We start from the raw sequence: 15,683 nt of genomic DNA, 5'->3' as shown, positions 1-15,683 counted from the left end.
GTTTCCTGCCGTTACAAAGCCCAGGTGGCAGGAAGGTGAGCGCTGAACTGGATGTGGACACCTTCATTATTTGGGGAAGGGGGGAAGCATCAGTTACTCCTCCAGCAGCGCTGGATTGTTAAACACCTAATTAAAGTAAAAATTCTGACACCGGCCCTGGGAGCCCAGGGGACAGACTGGACCCTCACTACCGCCACAGTGGAATTTCTTGATCCGATATCCTCGTCTACACGGGATTCTACTGGGGGAGGAGCCACACAAGGAAATGGGCTCTTCTAACCAAAAAGCCGTAATTCAGACCCAGCAATTCCACTCCTGGGTCTATACCCTACAGAACTGAAAAGAGGAACTCAGATACTCGGACTAACTAACCAACCTCACGTGCTTCCTTTTAACTGCGTCATTTATCACGTGGTTCATTTATCAGGGGAACTGCAGCATTATCCACAGTAGCAAAAGGTGGAAACAGCCCAAGTGGCCATCAACTGACAAATGGATAAGCACGCTGTGGTCAGTTCACACAGTGGAATATTATTCAGCCATGAAAAGGTATGACGTTCTGCCACCCATGATACAACGTGGACGAGCCTTGAAAACACCATGCAAGTGAAATAAGCCAGACACAAAAGGACAAATACTGTGTGATTCAACTTATATGAAATATCCAGAATAGGCAAATTCATAGAAACAGAAAGTAGACTAGATGTTACCAGAGGCTGAGGAGAGGGAGGAATGGGGAGTCGTTACTTAGAGGTTACAGAGTTTCTGTTTGGAGTGAAGAAAGGGTTTTAGAAATAGCCTGGCAATGGTTGTAGAACACTGTGAATGTAATTCATGCCACTGAACTGTGTACTTAAGAATGGTTAAAATTGAAAATTTTGTTTTATATATTTCATAATAAAAGAAATTTTAAAGGTCATAATTCACATCTTCAACTACCAGTAGATGTGACTTACAGACTTAGCTTTGCTGAGATAGTTAAAAGAAATAAATCTTAAAATCACTTTTCATGTCACTGAAAGAAAGTGCTTGACCTCAGCTCTGAACGACACCCAGGTCCCTAACTAACCTCACGTGCTGCCTTTTAGCTGCAACATTTATCACGTGGCATTGACCAGGTGAACTGTCACAAAAGACCTAGATCTGAACGCAGGGAATGCGCTGCCCTCAGTGAGGCGACACAGGTGAGCCCCAGTGACCAAATTAACATCAATTCGGTTACTGTCAGGGACGCACGAGAATCCACAGTCACTCGGGGTTACAGGGGTCGGAGCGGGTATGGGGAGTGACTGCCAGGGGGTGCGGGGTTTCTCTTCGGGATGATGAAAACATGCACGAACTGGACAGTGGTGATGGTTGCACAGCCCCGTAAAAATACTCAACTTCATTGGACTGTACAATTTAAAGGTATGTGAAATGTATCTTTCACAGTAAGTGAGCTATATCTCCACCAAGATGTCCTTTAAAAATCGATAAATGCATAACGCATGCAGTCAGGGTGCTCAGCCTGCAAGGACAGGCCCCGAGCTCATGAGAACCTCGTTGGAGAATGGAGGGCCTTATTTCCAGGAGGGAGTTACTGGGAAGACGTTCCAAGAACGTGGTGAAGCGAGGCCCCGCCACGAAGCGGTCGTCTCAAAGCCAAGGCTGGACAGATGGAGGTCCCCACTGGGATCTGAGGACCAAGCAGGGTCCAGGCAGGAACCTCGGGGACAAATGCACAGCTAGAGGAGGAGGCGGGAGGGGAGGTGTGTGGAGCGACCACGGGGCAGAAGCAGCGTTCCGCTACTTGTCCACCACAGTGACCAGCAGAAGCCGGAGCTTTCACAGAGCAAATCCAAGCCAGGCTCCGCCAGGCTGGCTCAAGGTCATCTTTCCTCAGCCCCAAGTGGAGAGAGAAGCGAGACAGCACATGCTTGGGAAGTCCCACAGACCTGAACTTAATTCCCGGCTCCAACAGCGTCTGGATGACCTTGGCCACGTTACTCAAGACCACGGGTCCTTGGTTTCCTCATCTGAAACATGTCATTAATACCCACCCGTAGGACGGGCGTAGGACGCAATGCTGGACACGCTGACGTCCGGTACGTGGCAGCTACTGCCTCTGCCCCGTCTACAAATACAAAACGATGGACGCTGCCCTGCAGTACAGATTATTTTTAAAATAAAAATAAAAACGTGGTCGGCCCCGTAGGTCACAGGCCCAGAGGCTGGGAGGCGGGTGTCGAGGGGAGCAAGGTGCAAACTGAAACGCACGTTTCCCAGCACGCTTTTTGTTTTGTTTTGTTTTGTTTTTGCGGTACGCGGGCCTCTCACTGCTGTGGCCTCTCCCGTTGCGGAGCACAGGCTCCGGACGCGCAGGCTCAGCGGCCATGGCTCACGGGCCCAGCCGCTCCGCGGCATGTGGGATCTTCCCAGACCGGGGCACGAACCCGTGTCCCCTGCATCGGCAGGCGGACCCCCAACCACTGCACCACCAGGGAAGCCCTCCCAGCACGCTTTTTGACGATGAGATTGTTTTTGCTTCAGGAAACTAAAGGCTAGTCTGTCACTTAAGGTGTGAAATTAAAGCCCTTTCCTATTTTGCTTGGTGTCTTAAGATGCCGGATGGAGCTGCTCCCTCCCGTTACCTACAGACTACCAGCACTTTTGCTGTGTACCTTTAAAAAGTAGTTTACTTTCCAAAGCCAAGGTTTACATTTGAAGCAAAGTTCTATTTGCCAGGCAGCCTGTCCTCCCGTACCGAGGAGTGACGTTTAGGTTTGGGGAATTCATGTTGGAAAGTGAGGACAGACTGAGTGGCCCGCCAGGCTGCGTCCTGCTCTCAGTGGCCCTATCTTCGCATGTTTGGACCAGCAGAGGACTTCTGGCCAGTTCAGAAGGCAGAACCCCGGGCCTCAGGCTGCAGGCGGGGACCACGTGCCAAGGCCGTGAGGAAGCCCTGCCTCCCGGGGTCCTGACCCTCAGGCTGGTCCCACAGTCCTGGGACCCCGCTGACTCAAGAAGAGCTCAGAAGAGCTGCCACCATGCAGTGATTTACACTCGCCCTCCCATGCGGAGCCTCGCGGCCGCCCTGCAAAGCCAAAACCGGCTGGCTAAGGATCACTGTCTCCATTCTACGGATGAAAAGCAGGAGACCTGACTCCTTCGAAACGCTCAGAGAGAGAGTCAAAGACTGCGACCCAAGTCATCTTCTAGGTGTGGCCTTATTTACTTTTCTTTCTTTCTTTCTTTCTTTTTTTTTTCTTTACTTTTGCTAACTAACACCTTTGAAAGGTTTTAGCCCAACATGGCTTATCTTGGAAGGAGAAAAATATATAAATGACTGAACATGACACAATGGTTACAAAGTAAATAGAGCTTAATTGAGTAATCAAGTCAACATTTCTCAACATTTCTGCCCACAGGCAATACGGGGAAGAACATTCGTTTACTGTCTGGGTTTTGGCTTGCTTCTCTAAAAGACAGGAGACAAGATTATTTTATTTTCCCTTCAGCTAGTTTCCAGCGGGCAGCGCCACGCGTAGCCGAGTGTATTAAAAGAAACCCCTGTTGGCAAATGGGCAGCTTGAATATTTCATGAAATTGTGGCAACACTGTGTTCTGCGATGGTGGCTTCCTCCAGGGATCTCAGAGGCTACACCTCCGAGAGTGAGTCGGGCGCAGGCCCTGTCTTAAAGCTAGAGACCAGGTCAGCCTCACAGGCCTTCCGGTCTCTGGGAGCATCAGGTCAGATGCCAAAGGCTTGGGGATGGTGGGAACGTCGGAAGGAGGCCCCAGATGATCCCTTTCCCATGCCGAATTTAGATCTCTCCTTACCTAAATACGTCCCGGGAAGAGGAGGGGTCCTAGGGGACCAGCCCAGACAAGGGAGCAGGGGAGCCTTTGTTCCCACACCTTGGTAGACTCGGGGGCAGCCTGGCCTCTGGCCGCGGCAGCCTGACCGCCCCGGGCTTTCTACCTGTTCTACCTGCAGTTCACCTGCACGTCCACCCGCCCTGTGGTTTCTATGCAAAGTCTGCCGGTCCACAAACAGCCCCCAACCCCTCCCCAAGGCAGCCCGACAGCCCAGCCTGGCCTCTCCCTCAGGGGCCGAAATGAGCCCTGACTGGGGCAGAAAGGAAGTGAGCAAATAAAAAGGCCTGGAGGCACGTCCGTTCGCAGACAGAACAGTGATCTGAGTTTTGCAGGGGTTTCCTGTGGACACGTATGAACCTTTACCCTGTTGTCTAAGATGACTCTTCAATCCTCCCAGTGAGAGGCAGCCCCCAGCTCTGTTTCCAAACCTAATACCTCAGACATGACTTCAGCCAGAACAAGGGCAGCGTCGGCAGAGGAGGCCGGCGGAGAGGGTAAGAGGGTTACCAGGCAAAGCCTACCCAGAAACACCGGTCGATGCGTTCAGAGCACCAGCGTGCACCACGCACGTCAAGAGGTGGCAGGAGGGCGGAGAACCGAGGCCGGGTTCCAGTCCCGCCCCTCCTGGGTGACCCTGCAGGAGCCTGTCTTCTCAACTGGAAACGGAGTTTGTTCCTCAGGCTCCTTTGCCCATAAAACCTCCTGATCCTAGAGAGTAAATTCCCGAAGGGACGCATTCACTCTAGGTCTGCCTGACAACCCTTCAGAGAACATGAGTGTGGAACCGCCCCCTCCTTGCCCCGTCTCTCTCTCTCTCTCTCTCTCTCTCTCTCTCTCTCACACACATACACACACTCACACACACACACACACACACACACGCACAGCACCTGAGTACCACGGTGAAGCGGCCGTGCGGTGGCGGCCTGGCTGGGGCCTGGGGGAAGGGACCGTGGGATTTCGAGCTCTGGCCGGTTGGCCCCCTCTGCCTCACCTCTGCCCAATGCCAAGTCCCCAGCAACTCCGGGGAAGTGAGGGCCTATTTTCAACCTCTGTTTCCCTCCTGACCTGCGGGCCCAAACTGCCCTCCTCTGTCCCGTGGATCCCCACTTAGATTAACTCAGTTCCACAAGTAGCGGCTGTGTGCCCCACGCTCCCCCAGATACCCCAGGGAGCTGGGTCTCCTCCTGCGGCCCCTGAGGCCCGCTCACAGCTGTGCCTCCCGGGTCCCCTGCCCACGGCAAGGAGGCAGCGAGGCCCCCGGGGCCCCAGGTCAAGGCCTGGCCTTAAGCAATGGGCACCCCATCTGGGACCCGAGCCACACACACACAGGAGTCACGTCAGCCCCCATTCTGCGTCCCCCCCAGGGATGCGGGGTAGTCCCTGCGTCCCGGCTCCGAAACAGCGCTGAAGGCCCTCCGTTTTCCCAGGGGCGTCCTGTCATTTTTACTTGTTTTGTACAGTACCTAACCTTGAGGTTCATGTAAACAGGTGTTTACTAAATTATTTTAATAATGACAGCCATGGCTGGCAGTGTTGTTTCATTATCAGAACGTTTAGCACTTATGTCGTCAAATATTCACCCCATGATATTTTGCACAATTCCCCGTGGCTTTTTTTTTTTTTAAATCAGTCTTCTGCTCTCCTCTGCACAGCCCACCATCAACTTAGGCAACCGTGGGGACAGAACCCAGGGGGAGGCTAAATCAGTGCGATTACCTCGCTAAGTGCTGTAGTTGCTAAGTCTCCAGGTATTCCCCAAACAGTCCATCAGCTTTCTTTAGTCCACCCTGGAAAATAAAGTCATCTGCCGATTTCGAAAGCAGAGCGCGGATTCCAGAGTCCCCACGGGGACCAGCGGGATGCTACTGGCCGACTGGTCCCCACCACATGGCAGACCCCAGCAGGAGGTTCCCAGGGACAGGACGAGGGTGCTCCAGCCACGCCCACACATTCTCAGCTCCTCCACGGCCAGGGCTCTCGGACCCAGGAACTCGCTACAACCACCGAGAAAGCGGAGCGAAGAAAGGGATAGAAAAGAAACCCCCGGGAGCTGGAACACAGCACTGAAAGTTAGAACAAATCTCAGTTACTTCCTAACCCAGGTCTCGGGAGCTCTGCTGCCATTACCCAGCATGGGAGCAGCCAGATTCGTAAACAGCTGTGACGTGTACCCAGTTGTTGTTGTGTTTTTCCCCTAATAAAGTTAGGAAAATGTCTCCTTGCCTTTGAGCTGACAAGCTCTGCAACCCTACCGGCCAGGCTTTCCAGCTCCCACACCCCAGGTTGGCCCCAGGCTGGGCCTGGGACCCCCGGGCCCCTCTGGTTACCAAGCCCTGGTGAGAAAATTAATACGGGGAGGAAGTTAATATAGGGCGTAACGGGTTCAGGCAAGCAGGATGCGGCCTGTGCTGGAGATCAAGGCGAGGCTGCGGCAGGAGGGCGAATCCAAAGTGGGTTCGTTACCGGAGAGAGGGTGAGAGGTCGGCGAGGGCGGGTCGTGCCGGGGGCCCCTGGTGTGCGCGCGGCGGGCACTCTGGTCCTCGGAGGCCTGCGCCCTGGGGCAGGCACGCAGACCGAGGCACAGCAGCAAGGAGTGCCCTGCGGAGCCTCGGCCCCCTTGCCCAGCCCCGCAGGTGCCCCTCCTGACTCCCAAGCCCTGGGGCGCCACCTCCTGGAAGAGGCAGAAAGCACACCCCCTCTGGTCTGGGGGCTGCATTCATCCGTCAAGCGTCAAGGCCCGCGCTAGGAGGTGCGGATGCAAAGACCCCCACCCAGGGGCCTCAGACCCCCACCCAGGACGTCCCTGCGTCTCCTTCTGCATCTGTCTTACACCCAGAAGAACCCACCTCGGGCAGTTTTAAATCACAGAGAAAACAGAAGGAAGAGTCCCAAGTCACCCCCGAGACTCAGGGGCCAACGGCTCACCATCTACTGTACCTGCAGCATCTACCTGTAGAGAACCGTTCACCCAAGGCGAGGCACCGACGTGCCACGGTGTCAGGGCTGCATCACCAGTATTCCTGTCTGCTGCGCACCGGGTCCCCAAAGGGCTCTAGGCTCTTGTGCAATCTATTTAAAATAGCTTTTCCTTATTCAGTGTGTGTGTGTACACATTTAAATACTGTTAGCATGTGCTCCATGGAAATAAGGGACAACTGATTCTTGGAATATATTCTATTGTATAGTACTCTGATAGCCTGGAAAGTATGTGAACAGTATTAGGAACAGTATCTGGAACCCCAAGAGCCCTGTTTCTCTGGGCTCCTCCATGCAGAACCCAAGAAGAAGCAGCTAATGTCGTGCCTTCTTCAACCTGTGCAAGCTGAGGTGCAGTAACAGCGCTCTCTGACCACCGATCATGACTATTATTACTTTACTATGATGATAATAACCGTTCTGCTGCATCGCTAAGCAGTGCTCTGAAAAGAAAAGCACAACGCGTCTTCCACTCCCAGAACGCGCTCCCCCCTCTGCCTTGTCTCCAGCAGATAAGGGACGTTCTGATGTTTTATTTGTTAAATGGTTGACTATTAAGAAACTCATTTGCTAGCTGGAGGCTGCAATGGAAAATCAGCCCCGAAAAGCGGGAGGCTGGTGTGGGACCAGAGCAGATGGGGTGCTGGAGGTGAGGGGAGGCTCACGAGCCCCTCGCTGCCTGAACCCAGGGTGGGGGGCCAGCCCTCAGGGAACCTGCGGGCTGTTCCAACGTGCTGACCCCCGTGTCCACACCCCGACCCCCAGCACACACACACACACACACACACACACACACACACACACACCGCTGCAAAACTGGGGCAAAAGGCCTTGCATTGAGCCACTCGAGTCTGTCGGGAAGAGGAAGATGTAACCCCCGCCCCGGGCAACTTCTCCAGCCTTGCACTCCGCCGTCACCACCCGGCGCAATGCTCCCTCTTCCCTCTCTGCTCCTGAAACCCTACCCCTGGGTACGTTTCATCGCCCCATTAGTTATGAAGCCACAGCAACCCCTTTCCGGCAGACGTCCCTGCTTCTCCAGGTCTGCCCACCCACCTCCGTCACCCTCCTCCCCTCCTGCCCCAGGAAGACCCAGCCATGCCAACGACAGGGCGCGGGGAGGTGGAGGGGAGGCCGGGGTCCTGGGGCTCTTACACCTGAGAACCGCATCCGGGAAAGGAGGCAAAACTGCTCTGTGAATTATATAATCACTGCGGCTTCAAGGGAGAGAAATGGGATCCAGGTTGCCATAGTGTTTGTGGCGTGTGGCTGGGAAGGCGGCGCCCGGCCATGCTCCCTGCTGCCGGCCCCTCCATCTTCCCCACAGACCTCACGGGGCCGCGGCTCCTACTCTGAGTGTCTGCTCCCTGCACACGGGTGGGGGGGGCGCGCTGGGGCACCAAGGGGCAGAAGGAAGGAAGGAAAGGGCCAGAAGGGGTTTGCCCTGCACGGGGAAGAGGCCTTGCGAACGGTTCAGGATTTGCTGAGGATTACCACCACGTGAATAATAATCATGACCACAGGCCACTGCCATTGTCAGGGACAGCGAGGATGTGGCCACTGGGCTCTCCCCCTCAAGGCCGCCTGGACTGAGCTGGGAGCCTGGAGGGGAGAAAGTCATCCCTGCTGTTCACAAACATCACCCTTTCTTTTGTGTCCCTCCTGGCCTCCCTCCGAATCCATCCACGACTCCATCAGGAAGGGCACAGGGGAACAGGTAGGGGTGGGGCACGGGCTAGAGCAATCCAGGGACAGAGCTTCCCTTGTGACCCCAAAGCCCTGGCTCACCCTAGAACCCACAACCCTTGACACAATCCTTCCACCAAAAGAGGCCCAAATTCCCCCACTGCTGCCCAAGCTGGAGATGAGTTTCAGGTTGGACGGAGACCAGGGAAGCTGCTTGGCAGCCTCTGGCTCTAAAGGGTGGGGGCTCTGCCCGCTAGCGGTGGGGCTGGGGGCCTAGGGAGGGAGGAGGCTGGAAAGGAGAGGGAGGGATGGAGACAACCCCTCCACCAGGCTGTCCTCAGAGAATCCCTTGATATGCCCAGGAAGTAGCAGGACCAACAGCGACAGGTATGGAGAAGGAAGAGATTGGAAGGAAGAGTGTAAACAGGGAGGCTTGGGAAACGGGGAGGCAAGAGAGCCTGCACCCAGAGGCAGAGGAAGCCACGGGGAAGGCAGAGACGGAGCTGGAGGCGGCCACACTCCAGCAAAACCGTCCCTCTCTGCTCCATCATAATCTTAATTGCCGAGCAGTGCCAAAAAATAATAACTTGTTAATACGGGCGGCGGGGGTGGGGGGGCGGTGAGGGAGAAAGTTTCCAGGAAGTGGGGAGTTGCCTGAAAGCCTTTCCTTCTTTCAGGGGGAGCTGCTGACACTTGATGCCAAGGATGGAGATACTGGGAAAACACTGGGCGACAGTGTGCAGCCGCGTGAGCTCGGCACACCCTTTTATTATTGCCTTAAAACATGAAAAAGCAGAGCCCACACACCGCCCGAATTCTAAACGCTGACATCCTCAGGTGCTAGCCCACATGTGGGTGCGAATAAGAACACCCGGGGCGTAGGCGCGCGGGGGTCAGCGGCCGCAAAGAGGTGGGTGGGTGTAGGTGAGCCGGAGAAGAGGGACACAGGGAGAGAGAGAGAGAAAGAGAGAGATGGGGGGGGGGGGCGGCGGTCCACAGGGAGAGGGAGAGAGAGAGAGAGGGGAAGGGAGGGGCGCCAAGACTCGAAGCCGCCCCCTTGGAGCGCGCTGCCCGGGCGGGGGCGCCGGCCGGCCTGGTGCGGGGCGCGCGCGCGCACTCCCAGCCGCGCCCGGGCGAGGCGAGGACCCCGGCCCACCGGGCTGGGGCGTCGCCGGCCGGGTAGTCGGGCTCTCCCGGCGAGCGCGAGCCAGCGAGGCCGGAGCAGACACTTGGGAACTTTTCCCCTCGCCCGGAATTCTCCGGACGCGCGGCTCGGGGGCCGCGGGCGCGGGCGGGGGAGGGGTGGGGATTTTCCGCTCGGGCTCCGCGCGGTTCGGCCAGGGTCTCGCGGGCCCCCGGCCGCTGAGGGAGAAGGACGCGCGGCGGGGACCGGCCGGGGCCGCGGGGCGCGCGGGCGAGGCCGGCGGGCGCGGCGGCGGGGTCCAGCCTTACCTTGGTGGTTTTCCTCCGGAATGTACATCCTCGTGTTTTCATTGACCATGGACCAAGAATTGTTTGAAAAGGAGAAGCCACAAAGAGGAAGAAATGTCAAACACGCCCGAGCGGGTCTGCACTAATCCCTGCTCCGAGGCCGGCGGCTTTCGTGCAAAATTCGAGGAAGCCGTGGATCTGCAGTCGCTCTTCTGCCCTTCTGATGATTACCTGATTCCCATTATTGCATCAAACACCAAAAACTGATCCTTTCCACTACTGCCTCCTTCAGTGAAATTGTAATGCATCCTCAGCACATCCGGGCCCCTTCCAAGAATTCAGCGCCGCACCTCTGGCGGCCACAGCATTTGAAAAAATAAATGGGAAGGCAGAGCGAGAGGAGGCGGAAGGGGAGAGGGGAGCGCGGACCCCAGGGCGGGAGAGGCCCGCCGGCCGCCGGCCTGAACCGTCTCCGCCCGCTCTCGGCGCGTCCTCCCCGGCCCTGCTCCGCTTTCCTCTGCCCGAAGGTCCGACGAGTCCCGAGGGCGAGGAGGCAGGAAGGCGCCGCCGCTCCGGGCCGCGCCGCGCGCCGCTCTGGCAGGAGCTGTTTCTGCAGAGGCGGCGAGAGGGAGGCGGCGAGAGGGAGCCGCCGGCAGGAGCGCGAAGCGCGGCGCTCACCCCGCGGCCCGCCGCCCCGCCCGCCCGGCGCGCCCCAGGCGGACGCTCTGAACGCTTCCAGATGTGGCGGCGGCGCGCGGGGCCGGGCGCACGGCGCGGGGCGCACGGCGCGGGGCGCGCGGCGCCGACTCGAGCCCGGCCCGAGACCCCGCTCGCCCCGCCGCCCGCGCCTCGGCCCGCGTGCCGCCCGGACACACCCCTCGCGCCCCGCCCCGGCCCCCGCGTCCTGCGCGGCCCCCTCGGCGGCGAGGCCTCTGGCGCGCAACTCCGGGGGGGGGGGCCATCTGCCCACCTAGAGTCTCTGCGGATCGAGCCACTGCGCGAAACAGCAAAAGGAGCCGCGGCGCCACGGCTCTGTTTGGTGGATTACGACCAGGGCGGTTGCACGAGTGGCGTGGATGCGGAGAGACGGGGGCAGAGAGAGAGGGCCCGAGAGGCGGAGCCTCCTGGCGAGGCAGCGGTGCCTAGATGTCTGAGCAGACTAATAGACCCGGGTTTTCTTAATTCCTCCGAGGCCGCCGAGCACGTGTGCTACCAGGATATCCTCACCTTCTCCTCTTAATTATTTCTGCCACTCCGGCGGGAATCTGTTGAGCGCCTGTCCTTCCCGGAGCAGCAAACCTTCCTCCCAGTCACTCAGGCAGCCACTGAAGGTCCATGGCACCCCCTGCAGGTCCGGGCTCCTGAGAGCGGGGCTGCCTGAGCCCTGGCAGGGGTGCCTACAGCTCCCTCTTGGGAAAACGCCCCCCTTCCTACCCTCAGACCACCCCCCCCTCCCCATCCGCACTCCTCCTCGGGGGAGCCCATCCAGCTCGGTGTGTCCAGCCCAGACCTCTCTTCCTGATCGCCAGGCTACCCAGCGCTCTCGGTCTCTGCTCGGAGGCGGACGGACATCTCAAACCTAACGTTTCCAAACGCCGAACTCCCTATTCTCTGTGCCAAACCTGCTCCTCAGCAGCTCCCCATCTCAGCGGATGGGCCCAAAACCTGGAGTCGTTCTTGACTCCTTTCTCTCTCATCCTCTCATCTGGTCCTTCGGGAAATCCTGAAGAATCGTGCATGTGACCACTTCTCAGTTCCCCTGTTGCTACCCCGAGGTCTGAGCCGACGTGGTCCCTCACCTGAGTTCCCGCAGAGACTGCTGCCCCGCGTCTACCCCCCCTCCCCTACTTTGGTATCTTCTCAATATGGCATCTAAAGGGACCTGTCCCAGCACCGCACTGCGCAAACCCCCCAGAGGTCCCCAGTTCACTTAGTAAAAGCCAGGTCCTCAGAGCAGCCTCCAGGGACCCACAGAAACAGCGGGTACAGCTGCTCTTATGGCCTCCCCTACTGGTCTCCCACTGCCCCAGCCTCACTAGCTCCTAGCAGTACCCCAGACTCTCCAGGAACACCTCTCCCTCTCTCTCTCTCTCACACACACACACACCCCTGGAGCCCTTTGCTCTAGCTGTCCCTACTGCCTGCAGCCCTCTCCTCAGCTACCCACCTGATGAACCCCTCACTTTCTTCAAGACTGCGCAAATCTCACTTTCTCAGCGAGGTTCACCCTGACCACCGACCGTACTTAGTACATTCAGACCTCAGTATCCGCGGGTTGCGAAGCCGTGGATGCAGAACCGCGGATACAGAACCGCGAGTTGCGGGGTGGGTGGACCAAACGACACTATTTTGTAACAGGGACTTGAGAGCCCACGGACTTTGATATATGCGGAGGGCCTGGAACGACCCCCCCAACCAGCCCCTCCAGCGCTCTCAATCTCCCCTTCCGCTACTTTTTAATCGGTGTTTAATCCCTGTCTCACATGCTGTACGGTCTACTTATTCGTTCATTGCATTGTTTAGTGTCTGTATTCCCCACTGAGATGTAAATGTCAAGTGTATAGAACAATGTCTGGCAGAGGGTAGTTAATAAATATGTGTGGAATGAGCGTGTGGGTCCCTGAGATCCCACCAGTCCTGCATCGAAATGCCTCCATCGGCACCCTCGTGCATGTCTGAAACCTCACCGCTCCAGCCCCATTCCTTTGGCCAAGGGTTTGGGCCCCAGCTTAAAATGCAAAGGCCCCTGTGAGACGCATTAGGCTTTATCCGTTATCTTCATTCTACTATGAACAGTGGTCTAGAGAAATCTGGCCTCTTTACCATGCTGGTGTGTTCATCCTCAATTTTCAAGCTAAGAGAGAAAATCAGAAACGACAGAAATCCAAATATCGCTTCCATTTAGCTTTAGGGTGCATCATAGGCCTGTGTCTCAGAGACCCGTGCACCTGTTTGTTTAAACTAATATTAAAATCAGTTTGCCCCCCTTTACACACTGCACTACAGGAATAATAACAGTAGCTGACGCTGCTGAGTGCGCTGGGCTGTGATAGGTGTTTTACCCCGTTATCTCCCTTAGTCCTCAATACAAGGGTAAGGCTGGTATTACTGTTGTGATCACTATCCCCGTTTTACAGATGTGGAAACTGAGACTTAGAAATTTTACGTGTCCAGAGTCATCCAGCTGGTAGACTGCGGAGCCTGGACTTAGCCCAGGAGGGTCTGACTCCAAACACGTGTTGGTACCATGATCCTCTGCTCAAAGGGGTGACCGAGGGTCAGCTGGGGCAGGGCAGGGGACCGAGCAGTTTAAAGTGACAGTAAAATGATTGCAAAGTGTGACCCAGGGAATTCACAGGGAGCCCGGTAACTGAGAGCGGGTGCCCTGTGTCAGGGGCACAGATGGGATTTGCAGCCAGGCTTTTCTCAGGGTAGGCACTGTGTAAATCTAGCAAGTCAATATTACCTTCATGCCTCTCTAGCTTCGTTTTTCACTTCTCTTTCCAGCTGTGAAACGTGTTCTTTCCCTTCCAGAGAAAGGTACTTCCAAAATATTTGGTCTTGCAATGAGCACCCATATCTCAGCTTCCAACTTTGGAACACAGCCTTCAGTGCTCCCTTTCCAGGGAACAGATTCTCAACGTGACAAACGGAAACCATCCTGAATTCCGAGTGGGGGTTTGGGAGATGGCGGGAGCCGAGAAGGGGGCTCTTTCTATCTTTCGTGGCGTGATTTGACTCTCTGGTGAAGGCGCTCTCCCCTCTGCCCTCCCTGGCCGCTGTGTGTGTGCACTCTTCCCGCGTGGTGTGTGCTGTAATGTCTGGATACAGATGTGCCTTTTCTCCACCCCCCTTTCCGCTACATCTTAAATGTCTTCAGAGAGAGAACTGTGTTCATTTTTCTTTGTGCAAAGCATAATGCTTGGTATATAGGGACACTCACTGTATGTTGAGTGCCTGATTCACTCTGGAAAAGATTCCTTAAATGACCACAAATATATCCTTTGGAAGCAATTAAGAGGGTAATGAATTTGTTAATTACAGTTCATTTGTAAGAGTGAGAAACTTGGAAACAATCTAAATGTCCAACAGAAAAGGTTGGTTAAATGATAACAGTAAGAGATTATTACAGCAGCCACTATGGAAAATAGTATGGAGTTTCCTTAAAAAACTAAGCATAGAGTTACCATATAATCCAGCCATCCGACTCCTGGGCGTGTATATCCAGAGAACTCTAATTCGAAAAGATACCTGCACCCCAGCATTCGTAGCAGCACTATTCACGATAGTCAAGACAGGCAAGCAACCTAAATGTCCATTGACAGATGAACGGATAAAGAAGATGTGGTACATGTATACAGTGTATACAATGGAATATCCCACCGCCACCCCTCCCCCACTTTCCCCGCTTGGATGTTCTGTTCTGATTGTAGATTCCAGGGCTCTGTTAGAGGGACACCCTTGGGTCAACCTACAGCAGTCTCTTCCCCGTATCAAATCTACAGGAATAGTAATACAGGCCACGCAGACAGGAGTCATTCCAAATATTTACATTCTCAGGAAGAAAACCCAAATGCCCTCTGACTGACTCCACCTTGGTACCAGACCTGGCTTAGTCACTCCATCTTCTGAGCTGTGGAAAGGCAATTTTCCAAGACCCGGGGGTAGAGAAGTTATCACTAGTCATCACCACCCTCACAGTGAGTTCAGTGCCCATAATACAACTGGATACCAACTCAGGCAAAGCCAAGACCAGGGGCTTACGCAAAAAGGGTGCCTCCTGAGAGGTGACCGTCATTAACCTGCCAAACGACTTCCGTTCAACAGCCATGTGGAGCTGTTGAACGGAAGGACACTCCCAGCCATCTCTTCATACTGCCCTGCAGAGCGAGCTCTGCCCCTGGAGAGGCCTTAGGTCAAGGTCATACCTGAAGACAAGCGTCATTCCTTCAAAGTTTACCAGTTTCGCCATATTCCGTTTCAGATTCAAATTTTCTGCCCTTCTCGTGTTCCGCCCTGTTTCTGTAATCACTGTGCGCAGTGAATATAACCTCATTATTTTATTATTAGTCACCAAACCTTGGGAATCACTTTTTTCCAAACTGACTAACGCTGCTTATAAAGTGACACCTAAATAAACTTCTACTACAGTTTAGTTCCGAGAACATTCTGTTTGGCCACATGGAAGCATTCACGTCTCACCTGTATTTGGACACACTATTGGACTGGTTCTGACCAGTGACACGTGAGGAGAGTGATGTGTGTCACTTTCAGGTGGAGATACGAGAGGCCTTTTCTCTCTTCTGCCACCAAGTCCAGATGGAGCAGCTACAAGATAAAGAAGGATCTGCGGCCGGGATCCCAGAGTGGCTTTGTGAAGCAGAGCTTCTCCCGTGGACCCCATCTGGACGTGTAGTACAAGCAAGAAATAAGCTTTTGTTATACTAAAGCCCCAAGAATTTGGAAGCCATTGCCAACGTATACCATTGCACATCCTGACTGACACACTGATGTAAGTCAGCAGCTCCGTGTGTGCCCCACATATGGTTAGCGACGCACCAGGTTCTGACTAGTTGAACTGGTTTCCATTCCAATCACCATAAAAATCAGTCAACGATTCTAATTCCTAAGAGGGAAGGTTGTAACCGTAAAGATCTTGTGGAGGAGGAATACTGAGAGCATTTATGATTTATGTAGAAAACCATTGTTCTTGTTTGTTCTAGATAAAT

The 15,683-nt window shown here is 55.2% G+C and overlaps 1 protein-coding gene across 15 annotated transcripts in view; it reads right to left on the bottom strand.

The window, feature by feature from the left end:
* The window catches only part of CACNA1C (calcium voltage-gated channel subunit alpha1 C), a 469,540-nt gene extending 458,311 nt beyond the window's left edge, over positions 1-11,229 (bottom strand). For 13 of the 15 annotated variants that reach the window (XM_060306626.1, XM_060306636.1, XM_060306635.1 and 10 more), the window contains exon 1: positions 9,976-10,599. In XM_060306626.1, the coding sequence (XP_060162609.1) occupies positions 9,976-10,024 (49 nt within the window). In that variant the 5' untranslated portion in view covers positions 10,025-10,599. Of the gene's footprint in view, positions 1-9,975; positions 10,600-10,924; positions 11,005-11,181 lie in introns of those variants that run through there. The other 2 variants (XM_060306632.2, XM_060306631.1) reach the window with 2 other exon arrangements.
* Positions 11,230-15,683: the final 4,454 nt, after the last annotated feature.

This window comes from Globicephala melas, chromosome 10, assembly GCF_963455315.2.
Source record: "Globicephala melas chromosome 10, mGloMel1.2, whole genome shotgun sequence".
NCBI lineage: Eukaryota > Metazoa > Chordata > Mammalia > Artiodactyla > Delphinidae > Globicephala > Globicephala melas.
The sequence above is the reverse complement of the archived record's forward strand: the minus strand, read 5'-3'. Positions and strand labels throughout refer to the sequence as shown.